Genomic DNA, 17,693 nt, shown 5'->3' with positions numbered 1-17,693 from the left:
TAGGCAAAGCAAACATTTATTCAGTAAAATACGCATAGGTTTCTTTTCCGGCTTCAACTTACACTCGGTAGCCAGATAACAAAGTTTCCATTTCATGATTCTCTCTCCACATTTCGTGTTTCAGCAGAACAGATTGTCCATGTAACTGGTGTATGAAAAAAAAATACTTTTCGCACAATGTGCCGAAGAAATTTCCTTCCAGCGTGAGGCTGTTACTAGGCAAGGCCACATTGCATCACAGACATTTCTTCTCCACTCCGAAAAAAAAAAGTTTAGAATTATGGGTTAGAGCAATAATTCTTGTCACATATAAATCTCGCAATAAGAAGTTGTCACAGTAAGATAAAGTTAATCAGTGGGCGAACAAACGAAGTCGTGACTTTTCTATAATGAAAGAAAAAAAAACGTCTTTAAAATTGACTTTGGTAAACTTGGCTTGGAGCAGATAATTTTCGTCATTTTATTGCAACAGCAATTATATGGGCACTCCAGGGGCATTTCTGCCGTCAGCGTCGCCTTGAGGTTTCGTAGGAAGTCCAAGGGTGGTAAAATCGTCCCCGCGCGGCGTATGCTGTATGGGCGAGCGAAAGTGTGCGAGGGTGAGTTGGCGATCGCGGCTAAATCTCGCGCACGCCCGGGAAGAAATCGGGGGAAAAGCGCGCCGTCTTCTGTCGCTCGCAAGGCTCAGGGGGAAATGTAGGAAGGGGAGCGCGTTATACACTGGGCGGCCGCGCGCACCTTCCTGGGCCACTGCGTCTTAAAAGCAATCTGCGACGGGGGACAGAGTACGCCGTGCGCTGGTGTTCTCGCGGTTTTGTTCGCGCTGATGCGAGACGCCTGCAAGGAGGTCAACTAGCTCACTTCTGCTGCCGCCCTTCCTCACTCCAGTGTTTTGACAGCGAGTCTCCGTGGTCATCGAGCGACTTGTGTTCATGTTTACCTGTCCGCGAATAACACCGTGCTTGTTAATTTAGTTATTATGCCTATGTTTACAAATCTACACGGCCCAGAAAGCTACCATCCTTACTTCATATAGCTGTACACTAATTTGCACGGTTTAAGGCAACGTTGGGATGCGGTCCTACACAGCCCCAACCTCGAAGAACAGTTATGGGCTGTCCAACGGGCCCGCGACGCGGCGGAGAGACTCGGCCTCTCTGTCCCGACGTGGGAGCGGCCCGCTGCGCGCTAGTACGCGCCCTAAAGGACCCGAATAAAGTTTTTCATCCATCCATCCATCGATGCATCGCCGTTCGGGCGAAACTGGGACTTTTTTTTATTTGGAACTGCTATTCACGGTTACAGTTGTCGTGGACGTTGGCGCAAACGTCCCGGCAATACTTTTGATTTCAGCCATAACTAAGTCAAATGTTTATTTTTTCAATAGATATAAATTCAGGCTACTACATTTATTTGCTCCCAACTGTGTAATTGAATTTCACCTTTTTCGCAAATTAGGAAATTAAATTCAATTTCTATAACCATTAGCTTCATCAAACTAAGTTTTGGCCAATGTCTTACAGTAGGTGCAATTCATTATGCAAGAAGAAAAAAAGCCTGAACCTGGAGTCAACTCTTCGTGTGTATGAGCCGTGATTCGAGGTCACAACAGCAGCAGCAGCTTTGACAAAAATGCTCCTCTTCGTCAGGGCCACGAAAGAGTCCAGACTATGAGAAGAACTCACACTCCTTGTCGAAATGTCATGCTGAGGCTTTAATTATTCGCCCACCGGTGATTGTCCCGGAAACTTGCAAAATAGCGTTCTTTGTTTTATCGTACTTCAAATGCCTCTTAACATGATGACTGAGGTGAATCGCCCCTCTTCGTGTGTCACGATGGTGGGTACGAAGAAGCCGTTCATCAATAATTCTGAGGACTCTGGCTACTCGGGGTTTTAAATTACATCTCAGTAAAGAACAAAAGCTCAAGGAATATCGAGACAATGTGCTGCATATTCCTTTAATTATTAAGCTTTTAGATGAGCTTAGTAAATAAAACACCAGAGAATCGTACATCTGGCAGCTGTACCCGTATGTGGGGCGGTATTCGGCAGCATCTGTGGATTCTGAAACATTCGGGGGTACGATCACTTTTGTACGATTTCGCGTGACTTGGCACCATGCGCGCCGACGTTCACAGCCGACAGCATCGTTCGTACTGTGAGAAGTCCCAGCTAAATCAAGTTATAGTGCCTTATCACTGAAAATGATGGCTCAACAATAACGCCCCTGGTAAACGCTAGAGCGAAGGCCCCTGCCATTACACCTTCCATGGGTATAAGTGCAGCCAAAGATTACGAGCATCTCTGAAGGAGACACCTATGATATAGGTTACAAGACATTATATTGAGCAGCGAACTTGGCTACAGCAATAATTTCTTACAGCACCTTATGGCGTGCAGCTCTCACCAGGCGATGGAAGAGCCTTCGATGCCTTTAAATTTCCAAACGTATCTATATGCGCGATTGATTCAGAGCCCTGACGGTAAGACACACAGAATGTGAAACGTGGCGCAGATCGGTGGGAAGTGTTCACGCAAGAGCAGGCTCTAAAGCATATTCGATATCCATGTCGCACAGGAGAAATCGCAGTAAAACTCTAGTGTATTTTATCCCTCGTCATTCCGCTAGGCCTTGAAGTGATTTAGAGCCGAAATTTGTCCACCGGAAAGGGAAGCTCATTTGCCCCCTTAAACGATGCCTCCGCCCTGCTCGAGGAACACTCGTACACCCTGGCGACGACAGGCACGGACAGGAGGGCGTCCAATGAACTGCCCATGCTGCTCCACGGTAAGCTGAAGCCGAAATGCTGCTGCCTGCTGGCGCAACTGTCATCGCAAGGCCAGCCCTCCTCACACGGCGCAGCATCGGCAGCTTGGGGCCCCTTACTGTCGCCTTTCTTGGGAGAAATCATCATTTGCCTGACCGTGCCCGAACCACTACATTTTCGGGCTCGGAACTTGCTGCTGGGTTCAGCTCCAGAGGACACAAAGCTCCCGTAATTCTTGGTCCACTGCGCGGAAAGAAGACCAGGACATACTACAAGCATCGTTAACTTCTTCCTATAACAAACTCCACGGATTTAAGGCATGCGTCCTAGATATCTGTATTAGGCATCTGCTAAAAAGTGACAAAGACTTCAAGTAACCATCGATAAGCTATCGTGCCATTTACCCTTGTTCTAATTTACATCGTTTCGTTTGTAAAGAGGATAAACAGGATAAAGGGAGATAAAGAGCAGGATAGAGCCCTTGCGGCGGAGAGGGTCGGTGTCCCCTTTGAACCATTCCCACACAACGGTTGATTTGCGTGTATCTTGGCTGTTACTTAAACTGGTATAAAACTCTTGCGGGTCGGCGTTCGCTAAAGCGGCGATCAACAAGTCCCAGTATATAGGGATAACCTCCGAGTGCAGCCAGCGACGGAACTATTAAAGGTGCCTCACAGCACATATAAAAGTCGTCATTTTTACTCTAGACCTTTTCTTGATGTGTCCAAGAACTAAAAGCAAAATAAATTATGGAAATTAACGCACGCAAGCCCAACTTATCGGTCTCAACAGCTTCAAAATACAGATCAGGTGAGACTAACCTAAGGCTCGATTTTCGCGCCTCTGCCACATTTCCCTGGTTCATGACATGCCAAGTACCTATAGAGCATCGATGTTCCGTAATGGATTTTTGCTCACCATGGTCGCCGAGCCTGCACAGCTTGTTGATGGCGTCACCTAGGCCTTCGCAATCGGGTGGCGTGCTGTCAAATCTCCGAGTCATTGGCATCGCTTATGTGGTTACAACAGCTTCAGTGAGCCGGCCGTTGGCATGCCATGCACTCGTGGCTTAAATTTCTCAGCACCGTTTCTGCTGTTTGTTTTTTGTTTTCTTTTTACACTCGGGGCCTTTCAGCATTACAGAAGGGCGCAGGGCGTTCCATGGGCCAGGACTTCAAATTTTCAAGCTTAATTTATGCATTGGATGTTAAACCGTACGCGTCCGCCAGCAAGCTGGCAAAATTTGAGCTCATTCGGTGCGCTAGAAAATTTGTATTTAAATTTGCTTCTGTCGCCATTGAACAGTACAGCAGCCAGGCAATACCGAGTGGTGAAGATGTCATTTGAAACCCCTGAAAACGGCTCCCTTTGGTGACAAATACCTATATCAAAGATCATGCTTCAGAATATTTCAAACACAGGAAATGATTCAGTTCTTTAGCGGACAATCACAATGAAGCTTGTTCACAGTGAAGGTGGTCAGCATGCCGAGAGGATGCGCTCGCTTTCTTTGATTAATCTTACAGCTTCACATATACTTCTGCTTACATGGGCGGTATCTTCTAGAAGGTCTTTTAGCATGTGCACCTGTAAAATAAAAGAAATATTGCAGAAAATAACTTCATTATTTGCGAATGTCTTGATAGTTCGCTGCATATGCAGCACACTACCTGGGTTTCTGATATTGTCGGCTTTAATATTCCCTCAAATCCCCGTGCTCGTGTTCTTGCGTAAGTACAGGTACAACCAATCTCGAAATATAATTACACTGTTGAATGTTAGCGCATTTTTGTCTGCTTCGCTTCTTCCTATGTCTTTGTCCTTGCTGCGCTGCGATTCGTGCCTTTTAAGTCAATTCCGTTTCCTTCTCCGAAGAAGCTCATTCGTAAACTGTTCCGCACCTCGTCCGAGGCGCCCTCGGGGACAGGGGTCTCGCTATGGCCGGCGACCTGCACTGATCGCTGGGATGTGGGCGTGGACAATCCGGCAAGGTGCGGATACTTGGCGTACACCTGCTCCTTGCTGAGCACGGGACGCTCGAATGGTTCGATCGGCGTGCCGCCCAGGCCCCGTAGTTCGCTCACGCTTGGGGCTTGGGTGCTGATCTCCATCATGGAAGCCTGCGTCACGCAACAGGTCATGGCGCATGACACCTCGCGTTGAACCACACAACGCCATAGGCACTGAGCTGTCGAGGAGGGTTTGTTTCGTCTCCTTCTTGCGTCTTCGTTTGGTTTTCGCTAAGGTTTGCTTCAAATACGCATCAGCGAGCTGCTCCATTCATTATGCCGATCTTTTAAGGGTGCATGTGCGTAAACACGTACCTGCCAGGATTCGCGTCCTTCGTAGGGTTGCGCGGCGAGTGGAGTGCCGGGGACGCCCGTGCTGAGCCGGTCGCTATCGGCGACGACGCCAGCCGACTCGATGGTCAGAGCGGGCACGGCCAAGGTGCTAGCCGTGGGGTCACCGCCGAACAAGCTCGCCTGGGCGGACACCACGAGGGTGGAGGCCGACGCTGCAGGACGGGCGGGCCTCCAGAAGGTCCTCTCCGAGTGCCGACCACTGCAAGGAAACGGTGTCGAAGTACCAGGGGTTACTATGAACGCTTTACCGTTATCGAATAGCCACCGCAATCAGCAACATGAAATAAAATTTCTTTGAAAGCGAACTTTTTTTTTTTCACGCGAACTCTTCTCGATTTTGCGGGCCGTGACTACCGATGTCACTGCTGCTGTCTTGCAGAACAGTTCACATAGGTTTCACACAAGACAGCATTCGTATTAACGCATCACGTTATACGCAGCCCCACATGTACTACTACCCTGAATGTCTGCCGGTTGACGGCACCGTTCCTTTAGAATTGCGCAGTGGAGCGGCAAGCAGTACCTATTCGTATTGATCACAGTCCACTGTGATCAATGCGCCCATCAAGCCCATAATTCATTCAATGAAGCTAAGATTTTTATGCTTCCTCCCCGGACCGGACATGACTGCTCAGTCGGTTTTTAGCCTAGTAAAGTGGGCCGAGTGTACGCGTCCTACCAGACAGCATTTTAACAATTTATAGTATGTGCAGAGGGACGTCGCACTTCCGGAGATGCACGCCGTTTCTGCGCAGGCGCGAGAAGAGCTGGTGCGAAAGAGACAACCTGGGGGCTTTTGCGCCTTGAAAATTTGGAGGACGCTTAAGCTTCACATTTAAGAGTCTTGAAAGCATTATTTTCATACGTCAGATATATCGTGTACAGGCAGATCCGCCTGACTAGTTGGGTATTCTTGATGAATTAGTGAATTTCAAGAAATTTTAGCTTGTCACGTTGGTCCAAGTAGGCCAACGTGTTTCTATGTATGTATGTCATTTTGTGAATAAAGAAAAAAAAAGAGTGGAACACGATAGCATTCAAAGATCCCCGACTGCTTCTCACGCTTCCCGGCAACTAAAGCGTACCCAACCATCACGTTTTTGAGAACCGCTGGACGCGAACGCTATGCACGAAGGCTGGCTTTCTGGTAGAAAGGCGGCCTCTTGCGTGGGCCAGAATTCTTTATAGACGCAACGTCTTTCGGCAGTTCACTCCAAAGTTTAATAGCTAACAGCAAAGGAGACAATTTGAACAATTTAGTCCTGCAATGGGGTGGGTACACTTTGAATTCATGATCTGTGCGTTGGGAGATGTATGAAGCGGGGCGAATTTGTTCGAGTCGAAAAGTACGAGTGGTGTGGTAGAGTTTCAAGAAGTATTGAAGTAAATAAATGTGTTTTCGTTGCTGAGGTGTTTGAAGATTCCAGGTGTTTCGAAGGTGTGTAATAATGTCGTGTGTGTAGTTGCTTCTTATAAAACGAATCGCACGCTTATGTAATGATTCCAGTGACTGTGTTAAGTAAGGCTGATGCGGATTCCAAATAATAAAGGCATATTCCAGCGACGGTCTGACTAGATTGTTGTACACCAGAAGCTTTGTGTCAGGCGTAGCCATGTAGAGTGCTTTACGTATTAGTCTTAGTGTTTTACTCACCTTGCTGGTAATGTATTCTATGGGCTCATTCCATGTTAAGTTAGTTCACATGATGACACCGAGGTATTTAAACTGATTTACAAGCTCAGTGGTAGCATTGTTGATATTATAAGGAAATGATAATTTTGAGCGATGTGTAGTGAATGCCATTGCCTTGGTTTTATTAACAGTAATCTGAATTAGCCACATGTCACACCATGATGGTAATGTAGTCAAATCAGCCTGCAGAAGAAGAGAATCGTTGCGTTCATTAATCTGACGATACGAGATACAGTCACCTGAATAACGACGAATTTTCGACGAGATATTATTGGGCAGATCGTTAATGAGCAAAAGGAATAATAGTGGGCCTAAGACGGACCTCTGAGGAACTCCAGATTTCACTGCAGTAGGTGAAGAGACGTTATCAAGTAGGACAGCGTGCGATCTATGGCTTAAAAATTATGAATCCAACTTAAAATGTTTTCATTAAGATTAAAAGTTTCAAGTTTTACATGTAGGCGGGGATGAGGAACCTGGTCGAGTGCTTTAGAAAAATCTATGAACACAGCATCAATTTGACCTAATAAGTGAATAACGGAGGGAATATCTGTGATGAGTTCGAAAAGCTGCATTTCACAGGATTTCCCTCGCTGAAAGTCATGCTGATTCGGAAAAACCAGATTGTTGTTCACTAAGTGTTGCATAATATTACTGTGGAAAATGTGCTCAAGGATTTTACGTGTTATTGACGTATATGGAATCGGTTAATGATACCGGTTACTGCAGTCGTCGCGATTGCCGGTTTTGTAGGTGGGAATGTCGTGCGCGAGTTTCTAGTCATTTGGCAGTGTGTTGTCCTCTATAGATTTTCTATGGAGGACAATACACTATTCTATACACTATACACTTTTCTCTATTGTCCTCTGTAGATTTTTTATAGATTTTCTCTCTATAGAAAAGCATACACTGAAAAGCGGATGAGTGTGCAGCATTATATTTTAGTAATTTAGTGTGTATACGGTAAGGACCAGGACTACATTATTAGGAAGAAGTATATGTATGGTGTAAGAAGTGTATGGTATGGTGTATGAGTCACAACAACATCCGGTGTACTAACACACTGATAATGACGCAAGATACATGATGGAGGCATATTCCTTTCAGTAGTAAACACGCTGGCAAATGACTAATTGAGTTAGTTAGCGGTCTTGACGGGGAAGGGTTGCGGGCCTGCGTCCTGTAAGTTAGGCTGAGTTCTAGACTTTCCAGGGTTAATTATATTTCAGAACTGCTTGGGGAATTCCTGGTAGTGTGGTATTGAAGAATGAATCCTTAGACGTTTTTATTTTCGTTTTACAAAGGCGTGAATTATCTCTGTACTTTGCCGAGGCATCAGCCTTGTTGGTTTGCACAACAGTGCGGTAAGCGCGTTTTCTTCTTCTTCCTGTTAAGCGTTTCAAATGCCGGGTAAACTAAGGGCTTTTCAGGCTGGGACAAATACAAATTTTCGGGATAGACATATCCCTTACACGCAGAGTTATGTGCCTGAATAGTCATCAGTTTTCTTAAACAGAACTGCTCCTAAATTCATGCTCTAAAGGTCACAAGGAATCGTTAAGAAACCTACTAATTGCAGATATATTTGCTTTAGAATAGTCATAAATATATTTTCGCTGGATTACTTTCTTGGGGAAATTTGCGCTAAATTGATAACTAAACTGCATTAACTTGTGATCACAGATTTCTTCTAGAATGTTAACAGAAATAGCGTCAGGATAGTGGTACATACAAGATCAAGAATGTCGGTGCCGCGTGTGTGTTCTTTCATGATTTTATGTAATGAAAAGAAGTTCAGAGTGTGAAGAAAATTGTGACATTCCTGTTTCTACGCTAGCTGTTTCTAGCTGAAAACGGAATTATTGTTCCAATTGATTCCAGGGTAGTTGAAGTCTCCTGTTAAAATTATAGGGACGCGTGGAACCCTCTTTCGAATGTATCCTAATTCAGAGGTCAAGCTTGGAATAAAATTTGAATCGAGGACTGGAGGACGATTGCACTAACCGATAGGAACGGAAGAATGTGATGAATTGGAGCGTTCAATGACACAGCAGGTTTCAATGGGAGATAAGGGCACAGGCACACTTTCAGAATGAATTGATTTTCAAACAGCCACAAGAGCACAACAACCACGCACTGTACTTGTGTCTTTTCTGTATATTTTGAAATCAGAATGAATAGTGAATACACAGTCTGGTACGTCACTACTGAGCCATGTCACAGTGCCTATTGAAACGTCAGTTGCACACGCGGTCATAGAGCAGACAAGATCATCTTACTTAGATAAAATACTGCGGGAGTTGGAAAACAGAATTCGCACTCATATTTGTTGTATTATGTAGTCTGCCTTCTTAGGGTTAGTTAAGACTGCAGAAGAATGGTTGACTTCAGTTAGTAAGGCAAGACACATCCTACGCGGGTTCCTGAAAGTGAAGCAGACGGCAGAACGCGTTCGCTCAACATTCCCATAATGCCTTACCGGCAGCCGGGTGTGTGCTACTTTTTAAAGTCATCGATTACTGTGCTGCAAAACGTCCTGCAGAAGACGAACAGCTGTGTGGCATTTGTTTAATTGGTTAACGATAACCTCGCTCCACGTAAAACTCAAAACATATGCGCGGTGTATGCTTCTTCTTTTGAGCTCTGTATTGTGCTGAAACCCCACTCGCTTTTCGTTAGACGAAAACGGCGCATATATAACGCATACAAATAAAAACAATCTTCAAGTGCTCTACAGAGTTATATCCTCACAGTGAAATTGAGAACATTTTGTCAATGTCCCCACCCGCGTCACTGTTAAGCACACAAACAGCAAGTTCCTATGACAAATCATGAAGGAAAGAAACAATATTTCCTACCGATATCCCACGCACACGTAGAGAAGAAGCATGAGGATGATGCTTGATGCCAAAATCATGGGAGCGAACCAGGATGTCATGAATTCTGAAAGCCAAAGAAAAAAAAACAAGGATGACGATCCGCTTTACATGCGCTACTTCAAACCTACATACCAATCTTGCTTCCATTGCGAGTCTAACGCTCCCTTGGTGTCTCAACACTTGGTGATTTTTGATAAAGCTCCAATATCGCTACCTACATGCGGCGTTATCCTGCGAATCAAGCGGCATGTTCTTTCTTGAACATTGAAGAAAATCAAAAAGGGTCCGCACGCATTTTGGTTCATGTGATGGGGCAGATGAGCTTGTCTAACACCATAAAAATTACGCATTGTTGGCATGTCACTAATGCGCGAGTGACTGCTTTTCGACACTGCTCGTCGCCCTCAACAGAATATTTTACATCTATACCGTTTGTTTCACGTAACTTGAACCAAGCTTTACAAAACAGATTGTACACCTTAGCCGTTCGATAACTGCCTCTTTATCGTTCGAAGTATAATTCACCCACCGTTGCATCTTGCGCACATGGCGTTGCGCTGCTACAAGCACGAGGGCGCGGGATCGAATCCCAACCGCGGCGGCCGCATTTCGATGGGAGCAACATGCAGAAATATAATAATGTACTATGCTGTATATGAGCGTCACGCAGCTCCACGTGGTCTCAAGAATACTCCGCAGTACCCTACTACATATAAGACAGAAAGCTGGGTTGCTTGTTTTTTCATGTTCCTGTCCGTGTCCTTTTTCACGCGCTAGTGCTATGTCCCCTTATACGAGTACCCTACTGCGGCGTGCCTCGTAATCAGATCTAGTTTCTGCCACACAAAACGCCAAAACTTATTTGAAATATTTTTTCACGATATAATACAGCTACTGAGGTACTTTTCGGGATCACTTAGTTTATAATTAGTTAAGTAATATACGGATATTAGCATATCTAACCTATCTACGACGGCAACTAGAATTTGCTTCATCCATGTGGTCACCATAAGAGGAGCACATTATCAGCATGCTGAAAGCTGTTCAGAATACAGCAGCAAAACTTCCCCTCGCGTCGCGCAAGTATGACTATCTTTATAGCATTACCACGACAAAAAAAAGACATTTCACTTCAGGCCATTCGAAACTCGCCGCATGATAGCTTTCCTTCGATTTGTGACTTTGTTTATGCTATATTTTTCTTCTCCGTTCATACTGTTCATCAACTTAATCACTTCCATTCAGTGGGACTGTGAGGTATTACGAATAAATAAATTACCAATGACATCCCCGTAACGAAAATATCCCCATAACAATATTAATAAACAACTTCAATTACGCAAAATTTATATATTTGAGTTTGGGGACAGTTTTGATTGCAGAAGTCGCAGGGCATACTCAGAAACGCCAACAATTTTTTTTTCCTTGATGTTATCCTTTACGTGGCTCTTTCTTCCCCAGACTCTCAAGGAAGCGCCCAAAATATTTTTAAAATAATATGACGTGTCTGATATAATAGGCCCTCACTGTGTTCCCAAAGAACGAAGGCCACATGTCTGCTATAAATATAAGCGATCAGCCAACGTAGCGAGGCAAACACGTCTGCAGTGTCGATGTGAAGATGCAAATCCGCCGCGTTGGAAACAATAAGCGATATGCCCGCCCTGAAACTGCATCGAAGCACACACTCGTCCGCTCCTCCTGCAATTGGCCTGCTGGCTTCGCTTTTTCAGAGCCCCGCAGAAGGCGCTGCGAACCAACGTGCAAGAATGCAATGATATCATTTTCAAACTTCGCGGGCTCTCTTTTGAGCCCGCAAGAACCGTGCAAAATTTTTTTTTTAAATCTATGGCGTTTTACGTGCCAAAACCACTTTCTAATTATGAGGCACGACGTAGTGGAGGACTCTGGAAATTTTGACCACCTGGGATTCTTTAACGTGAACCTAAATCTAAGTACACGGGTGTTTTCGCATTTCGCCTCCATCGAAATGCGGCCGCCGGGGCCGGCATTCGACCCCGCGACCTCATGCTCAGCAGCCCTACACCATAGCCACTGAGCAACCACGGCGGGTGTGCAAAAAATAACGTTGTAAATACAAACACGCAACTTCATTCGACGTCTCTGAACACGTTCTACAAATTCACTACAAAACGATGCCATAAAAACAAATTATTGAACTTGACTATTTAGCTAATCAAGCTTGAAAAAAAAATTGCTAAAAACAGCGTACCGTTGGAGTGATTCACCTAGGATGTAGCCCTTTTTTTGTGCGCTATCTTTGCCTTGTGTCACATCTACGGCGTTGCCTTACCACGCACTTAATCAATACCAAAAAGCCCAATTTTTGTTTATATCAGACGTGCCACTTTCTAAAAAAAAATAAAAGCTTGGATCAAGTTGCGCGGGGCACCCAGTGTGTAGCCTACGCAGCGCTTCGTGAAAGTCGCTGTTACTTCGTCGAAGTTACTTAACGGTGTCTCACCGCTTTGCCTGACGGCGCTGCAGTCCCGCTCGTCGGAAGGCTGGTAACCGTCGGGACAGCGACACCGCCCCGCGACACACGCAGCCGTGCTCGAGCAATCCGCGCTTGAGGTGCAGTTCTTCCCCAGTGCCAGGGGAAGGAGAGACCCTGCTTAGCGAGAAAGGCGGATCCAAGGAAGCAACTTCGGGGCCACACCGATGCAAACCATGCTTTAGCATGAACACAAACGACTTGATCATTCCGGGTACCATGCCTCATGGTGCCATCGCACAATGGGCCTCACGATGCCGCCCAAGTCAATGGCCATCAAAGAAACAAAAATAACGCCAAGTGAAAAACCCGATTCCATTTGGTCATGCATTTGTGAACAATGCCTCAGACAATTGAGGTAATTTCAGAACTTAGTGTATTAAATATCGTGGCTTCCAGACGGCACTTGCGCATCGCGCAACACCGCACTCATCGGCAACCTCAAGTTCAAGGCTCGACTAAATGCGCCACTCTGGAGCGCTGTATAGAGAGTGGCTTCTTTTTAGACTGTTCAATTTCTTTTATAAAACAGATGTGAAGCTAGCTTATGTGATGTTCTTCCAGAGTATTTGTAAGAATTGCGCTAATAATTTCTTCATTTTAGAAAGATGGTAACTACTTCTAACTTGGCAGGGCACAAAGCCTCCCGCGACTCTATCGGTGGCTCGTGCTTCCAAATGGGTTGGAAAATGTGTACCAGTACTCACCTTTACCTAAATTTTAAAAAAAATCTGTAGAATCAGTGGAAATTAACGTTCCAATGTTTATCGCCGCATGGCGGTGTCTACGACCATTAGAATGCCTAAGCACGAATGCCTCTAACAACATTCCACATCACAAGACTCGCAAGTTTTTTGCCCTCCCTTTGTGAGGGAGGCTTGCAAAGCGCTGCACTGTCATGGCGCAGATTTACAAGGAGAACAACCGGCTAACAACATTTTCGGTTCCAGAAACGGACTCTAGTCCAGCGCAAGTAGTCCAGGGAGGATCATATATGAAAGTCTATTCAAGTTGTAGAGGCAAGAAAATGGAGCAGTAATCAACGTGCATCCTTTACGAGAGAATATTGCTAGGCTTGTTACTGTTCCTCGTCACGATATCTTCAAAAAAACACAGAAGCGATTGCGAGAAGTTGCGGCGTACATCAGCGCTTTCAAGGAATACGTCACCTTGAATCTATATTTTTCTACTTCTTGTGTCATAAAAGTCATAAGTTGTGTTTCGACATACTGAGGTGCCTGGAGGGAATTCATAATTATCCCTCTAGCGTAGCAGGTTGTTGCATCAGTGGCCGATGCGTCACGCTTCCTTTCTGTGTGGGTCGGCGACTGTTCGCCCGGTGTGGGGAAGAGCCATTAGATGACCGCAAGAACCAGCTGCTGAGACAGCACCTTGCGACGAGTGCTGCCTGTAGATGGCAGTGGAAGGGTACAATGTAAGCTGGCAGTAGAGGCGCCAATGGAACGTTCTCTCCTTAAGGAGCAGCACGTTCTCAAACGAACTTGTCTCCGAACAACTACCCAAGGCAGTAAGACAACTGTAAAAACTTCAAAGCCAGTATTCTGGACATGTATTCCGGACTTGACAGCTGTACTTTAACATGCCTTACAGCAAGCAAAATCCAGCCTTTTCACTGCCATTAAAAAGGTGCCGCTTAATGCTAACGCATTGGTCTCACATTTGCCTCTACATACCCGCTGAATTGGCTTGTTTGTTTCTTGTTTGTTTTTTCTTGTCTTTTTTGCATTTATGCCAGAAAAATGTTAACTCACGTGTAGAGTTGCACCGCGTCCCTTCGGCAAGTGGATCCAAGGACGGGCAGAGGCACACTTGCATGGCGCATGTCGCGTTCTCCTCGAGGACCTCGCACTGGTCCGTTGTGTTGCACGCGACGAACACGAGGACTGCGCGCGATTAGAGAGTCAGTGTTGCGCTTGCACGTAAGAACTCGGCGCACGACAAATTAGCCTTTTCCTCGCCGCGTCCCGCGAACATGTTTTAAATAAACGCAACCACTAACGTTTCGTCGTTTTTTTGCATATCGTGGAGCCGAGTTTTACGGCGATGATGAACAGCCCGCTACAAGTCTTTTAGAGCGAAGTGTTCCAATGCGTTGCACTTCTACATGTAATAAAAAGGAGAGTAAAAATAATTTTGACTCGCTACAAGAACACTGACACAAATAGATACATTGCCACACATTGGAACAAAGGGTTCTCATAATTTTAGTTCAGCCAATTGCCTCAAGGAACCACCACCGACAATGCCCACTATGATTAGTTCTCGGCATTCAAGTACTACGGCAGTGCAAGTACGCTCACATTCAAGCTGAGCCCCTGGTACACCGTTATATTAAAAAATATCTCTGTACCTGCTTGTCGACATTCCCAGGTATTTTCGTTATTGTTTCGTAGAAAGCGTGCACCAAACATACGTTTGCTACGACTACATCCGCGCAAACCACACTAATCAGCAGAAAACTGGTCGCCATGGCCAGCTTTACACTTACGTGTTCGACCCGAGGGTACGATCATTGTTTCTGCGCGAGTCCCTCGGCTTCTGAACAAAAAAAAAAGAGGCAAGCACGAGCACAGTTTTTAAAAGAGCCATATGCTCACACCTACATTATGCGGATAATCTGTTTTTCCCGTATCCAACGCCATTTTCTTAAAGTGGCACTAAAGCAAGAAATAAGGGGAGCTGTATTACTAGATTATGTGTACCGAAAGCCACATTAACCGTGGGAGGTGGCACGGCAAGCCAGATAAGACAGAAAAGTGAAACATGGGTGTTGACGCCAAATTGAATAAATTTCACGGGTGATGACGCCCCCTTAAAGAAGAGGTGATCGTGAGTAAACAGAAAGTCCTGAATGTCGCTCATAGCCAATGCTGTATCCTTCATCTAAACCTACTGATCACTCAAAATTCAGCGCACTAACTGAACTGGGAACCATTTCCTTCATCCATAGTCGGCCAATGTGCTCGGACATCAGTTTAAGATACATTTACCAGGAATTAGATAAAGATATATATAACTGTTTAAAGATCCTAGAAAAAGCCACTCGCCTTTCGTGTTCCACGAAAAGATGGGATCTTCTTCTTTGAACACCTCGCGCAGCTGTCACTCGAACGTTAAGATGGCTTGAAACTTTTTGCCCAAAAATATGCTGGCAGGGATACACGACAGAAGAAAGGCAAGGACAGAAAAACTCGCCCAAACCTTTCAGGATCGCCCAACCGTAGTGTATGTTGACGCTGCTAAACAGGTGACAGACTGTTGCAGCATATGCGCAGTGACCAGCCATGGTGAACTGATTACCGCACCCACAAGAAACCTCTGCCTTAGAGGCAGAAGAAGCCGCCTTCGCGCTGGCCATCTCAGCCCAGGCAACTATTTACATCGAGAGTGAGTCTAAAATGGCACTCACGAACTTCATGACGGGCTGTACTGGGCCAATCGCGGCCAACATCCTAAAATATGTTGGGCCGAACTATTTATATGATGGCGGATTAGCCAGTGAAGCTGTCGATCGCAGACCGAGCAAATTTGGTCAAACTCCGCGTGCAGAAATATTTTCTTGAATTTGTAATTTGCCTCGGTGAAACTACAAGGAGGTGGCAATTGACGCTTCTGCCGCTTGGATGCAGACTCCAACGACCTAGCTTGATGCCTACGAGCGGCCTCCAGTGTGGGATCTTAATCGGTAGCTTGCTCTCGACGCCGACGATTAGATTAGGTTAGATCTGCTCTCGCTGACGTTCTTCGGAGGCAAACTCACTGGCCGCACTCTGAATTTTCGCACGGGCAAGTTGTCGTTGGTTATAGTCGCATCTATGCTGTCGATACCTCACCTCGTATGCTCGGCTTGCTCTCCGGCCGTCCGCACAATGCGTTATCTTACAACTTTTCCTATTTTTGTACCAGTTGCAACTGTTGCCTATGGTCTACCTCTTCAATGCACAATCCGCTTCTTACACACCGTGGCGGCTACTGCAGCTAACACGCACGTATTTTCCCGTCGCAACTGCCGCAACATTGTATTGAGTGCAGACGACAGCAGAGGCATCTCGCAGCAACACCGGCCAGCGCGGGCTCACTTCCGCACTGCCCAGGCGCGGTGCGCGGTGAAATCATGTTTCCTTTCTTCTGCGCCATACTATCACTCGTCAAATTCTTTTTGTTCTCCTTACGGACGTTAGCCACCCCGAGCAACCCCCCAACGAGACCACGCAGTGCCGCCATTCTTTTTTGATCACTTTACGGACGTTAGCCAGCCCAGATACCCCCCCCCCCTACAAGACCCCGCATACGACTTATTCATACTGGTCCGTCAAGTAAACAGCTTCACTGTAAAAATAGCAAGTCTAAGAATAAGATACAACTTGTACGGGTACCCATTCACGCGGGGAATCCCGGGGATGGGGCGGCCCACCGGGTAACCCGAGGTTTAATCGACTGGGAGCTGGACCCAACAACCCTGGACTTCCCGCATGAAGGGATTACCACATATAACGAAGTTACCGGTCATAACGAAGTTACCAGATATAACGAAGTTACCATAACGAAGTTACCACATATAACGAAGTTACCGGTCATCTTCATTTACCGGTACCGGTAAATGAAGATGTGTTAACGTGGTCTCCCCATTACGACAATCGAATGGAAATGAAATTCCATGCTGGAACGATGAGCGGCAACGGAGCCAGCTGTGCAAGAAGATGGCGATGATCGAACCATTGCTGATGATGACTGTAGACGATGATGATAGTCTTCTCTTGACTGAAGGGCTCATACCCCCTTAAGCAATGGCTCACACCCCCGTAAACGCGGTGTCCCTATTACTAAGACAGAAGAGAAGTGAAATTCTATGCCGGAAGTGATGAGCGGCAATGGAGACACCTGGGGAAGGAGACGATGACGGCGAACGCGTGAGCAGTGGCATGACCGCCTTCGCGCGGTTGCGCCCAGGGGTGCCAACGAGCTAGTTAGCGCGTTGTTCTCGGACGAAGGACAAGCCCTAACCATATACCGCTTCGCTGTAAAAATAAAGGCACTGACGACACTGGCCCACTGCCAGTCGGGGCGGTGATTTCGGTCTCAAATTATTCCCCTCAGTATATCGCGAAATGAAAACCCGAATGTATTTAACAAATCTATATAACAAGTGTATAACGCGAATGAACGCGAAGGTATAAAAATAGGTATGTGTGCATACCTTCGTTCCGATGACCACCGATCAAGACAACAAATGTTTTCGTACTTTTGTTCGAGATTCAGTGTCACCTCTGCGTCGTTTGCTAAGCACCTCCCCTAGTCATCCAGCTTCACAGAGTGGAATGACTTGTGGCATTTGTTCTTCCGTTTCGTTCTGAACGAGCGTCCTCGGAAAAGAGCATTCTTGCATTATAATGGGGATTACTGCATTGCAATAGGGATTCATGACCACGTGTGGCAGATGTTAAGCCCATCG

At 45.9% G+C, this 17,693-nt stretch overlaps 1 protein-coding gene across 1 annotated transcript; it reads right to left on the bottom strand.

Moving 5' to 3' along the window:
• Positions 1 to 2,622: 2,622 nt before the first annotated feature.
• LOC139055509 (uncharacterized) lies at positions 2,623 to 15,377 on the bottom strand. Its single transcript, XM_070533016.1, has 9 exons — positions 15,289 to 15,377; positions 14,730 to 14,779; positions 13,993 to 14,124; positions 12,191 to 12,337; positions 9,685 to 9,769; positions 5,095 to 5,332; positions 4,672 to 4,890; positions 4,319 to 4,357; positions 2,623 to 3,013 (listed from the first exon to the last, which is right to left on the bottom strand). Exons 2-9 carry the CDS (start codon positions 14,752 to 14,754, stop codon positions 2,645 to 2,647), a joined length of 1,254 nt encoding a protein of 417 aa, XP_070389117.1. The 5' UTR covers positions 14,755 to 14,779; positions 15,289 to 15,377; the 3' UTR covers positions 2,623 to 2,644.
• Between the last annotated feature and the right edge of the window lie 2,316 nt (positions 15,378 to 17,693).

The sequence above is a fragment of the Dermacentor albipictus genome, chromosome 2 (genome assembly GCF_038994185.2).
Source record: "Dermacentor albipictus isolate Rhodes 1998 colony chromosome 2, USDA_Dalb.pri_finalv2, whole genome shotgun sequence".
Taxonomy (NCBI): Eukaryota; Metazoa; Arthropoda; class Arachnida; order Ixodida; family Ixodidae; genus Dermacentor; species Dermacentor albipictus.
This window is presented reverse-complemented; position numbering and strand designations above follow the sequence as displayed.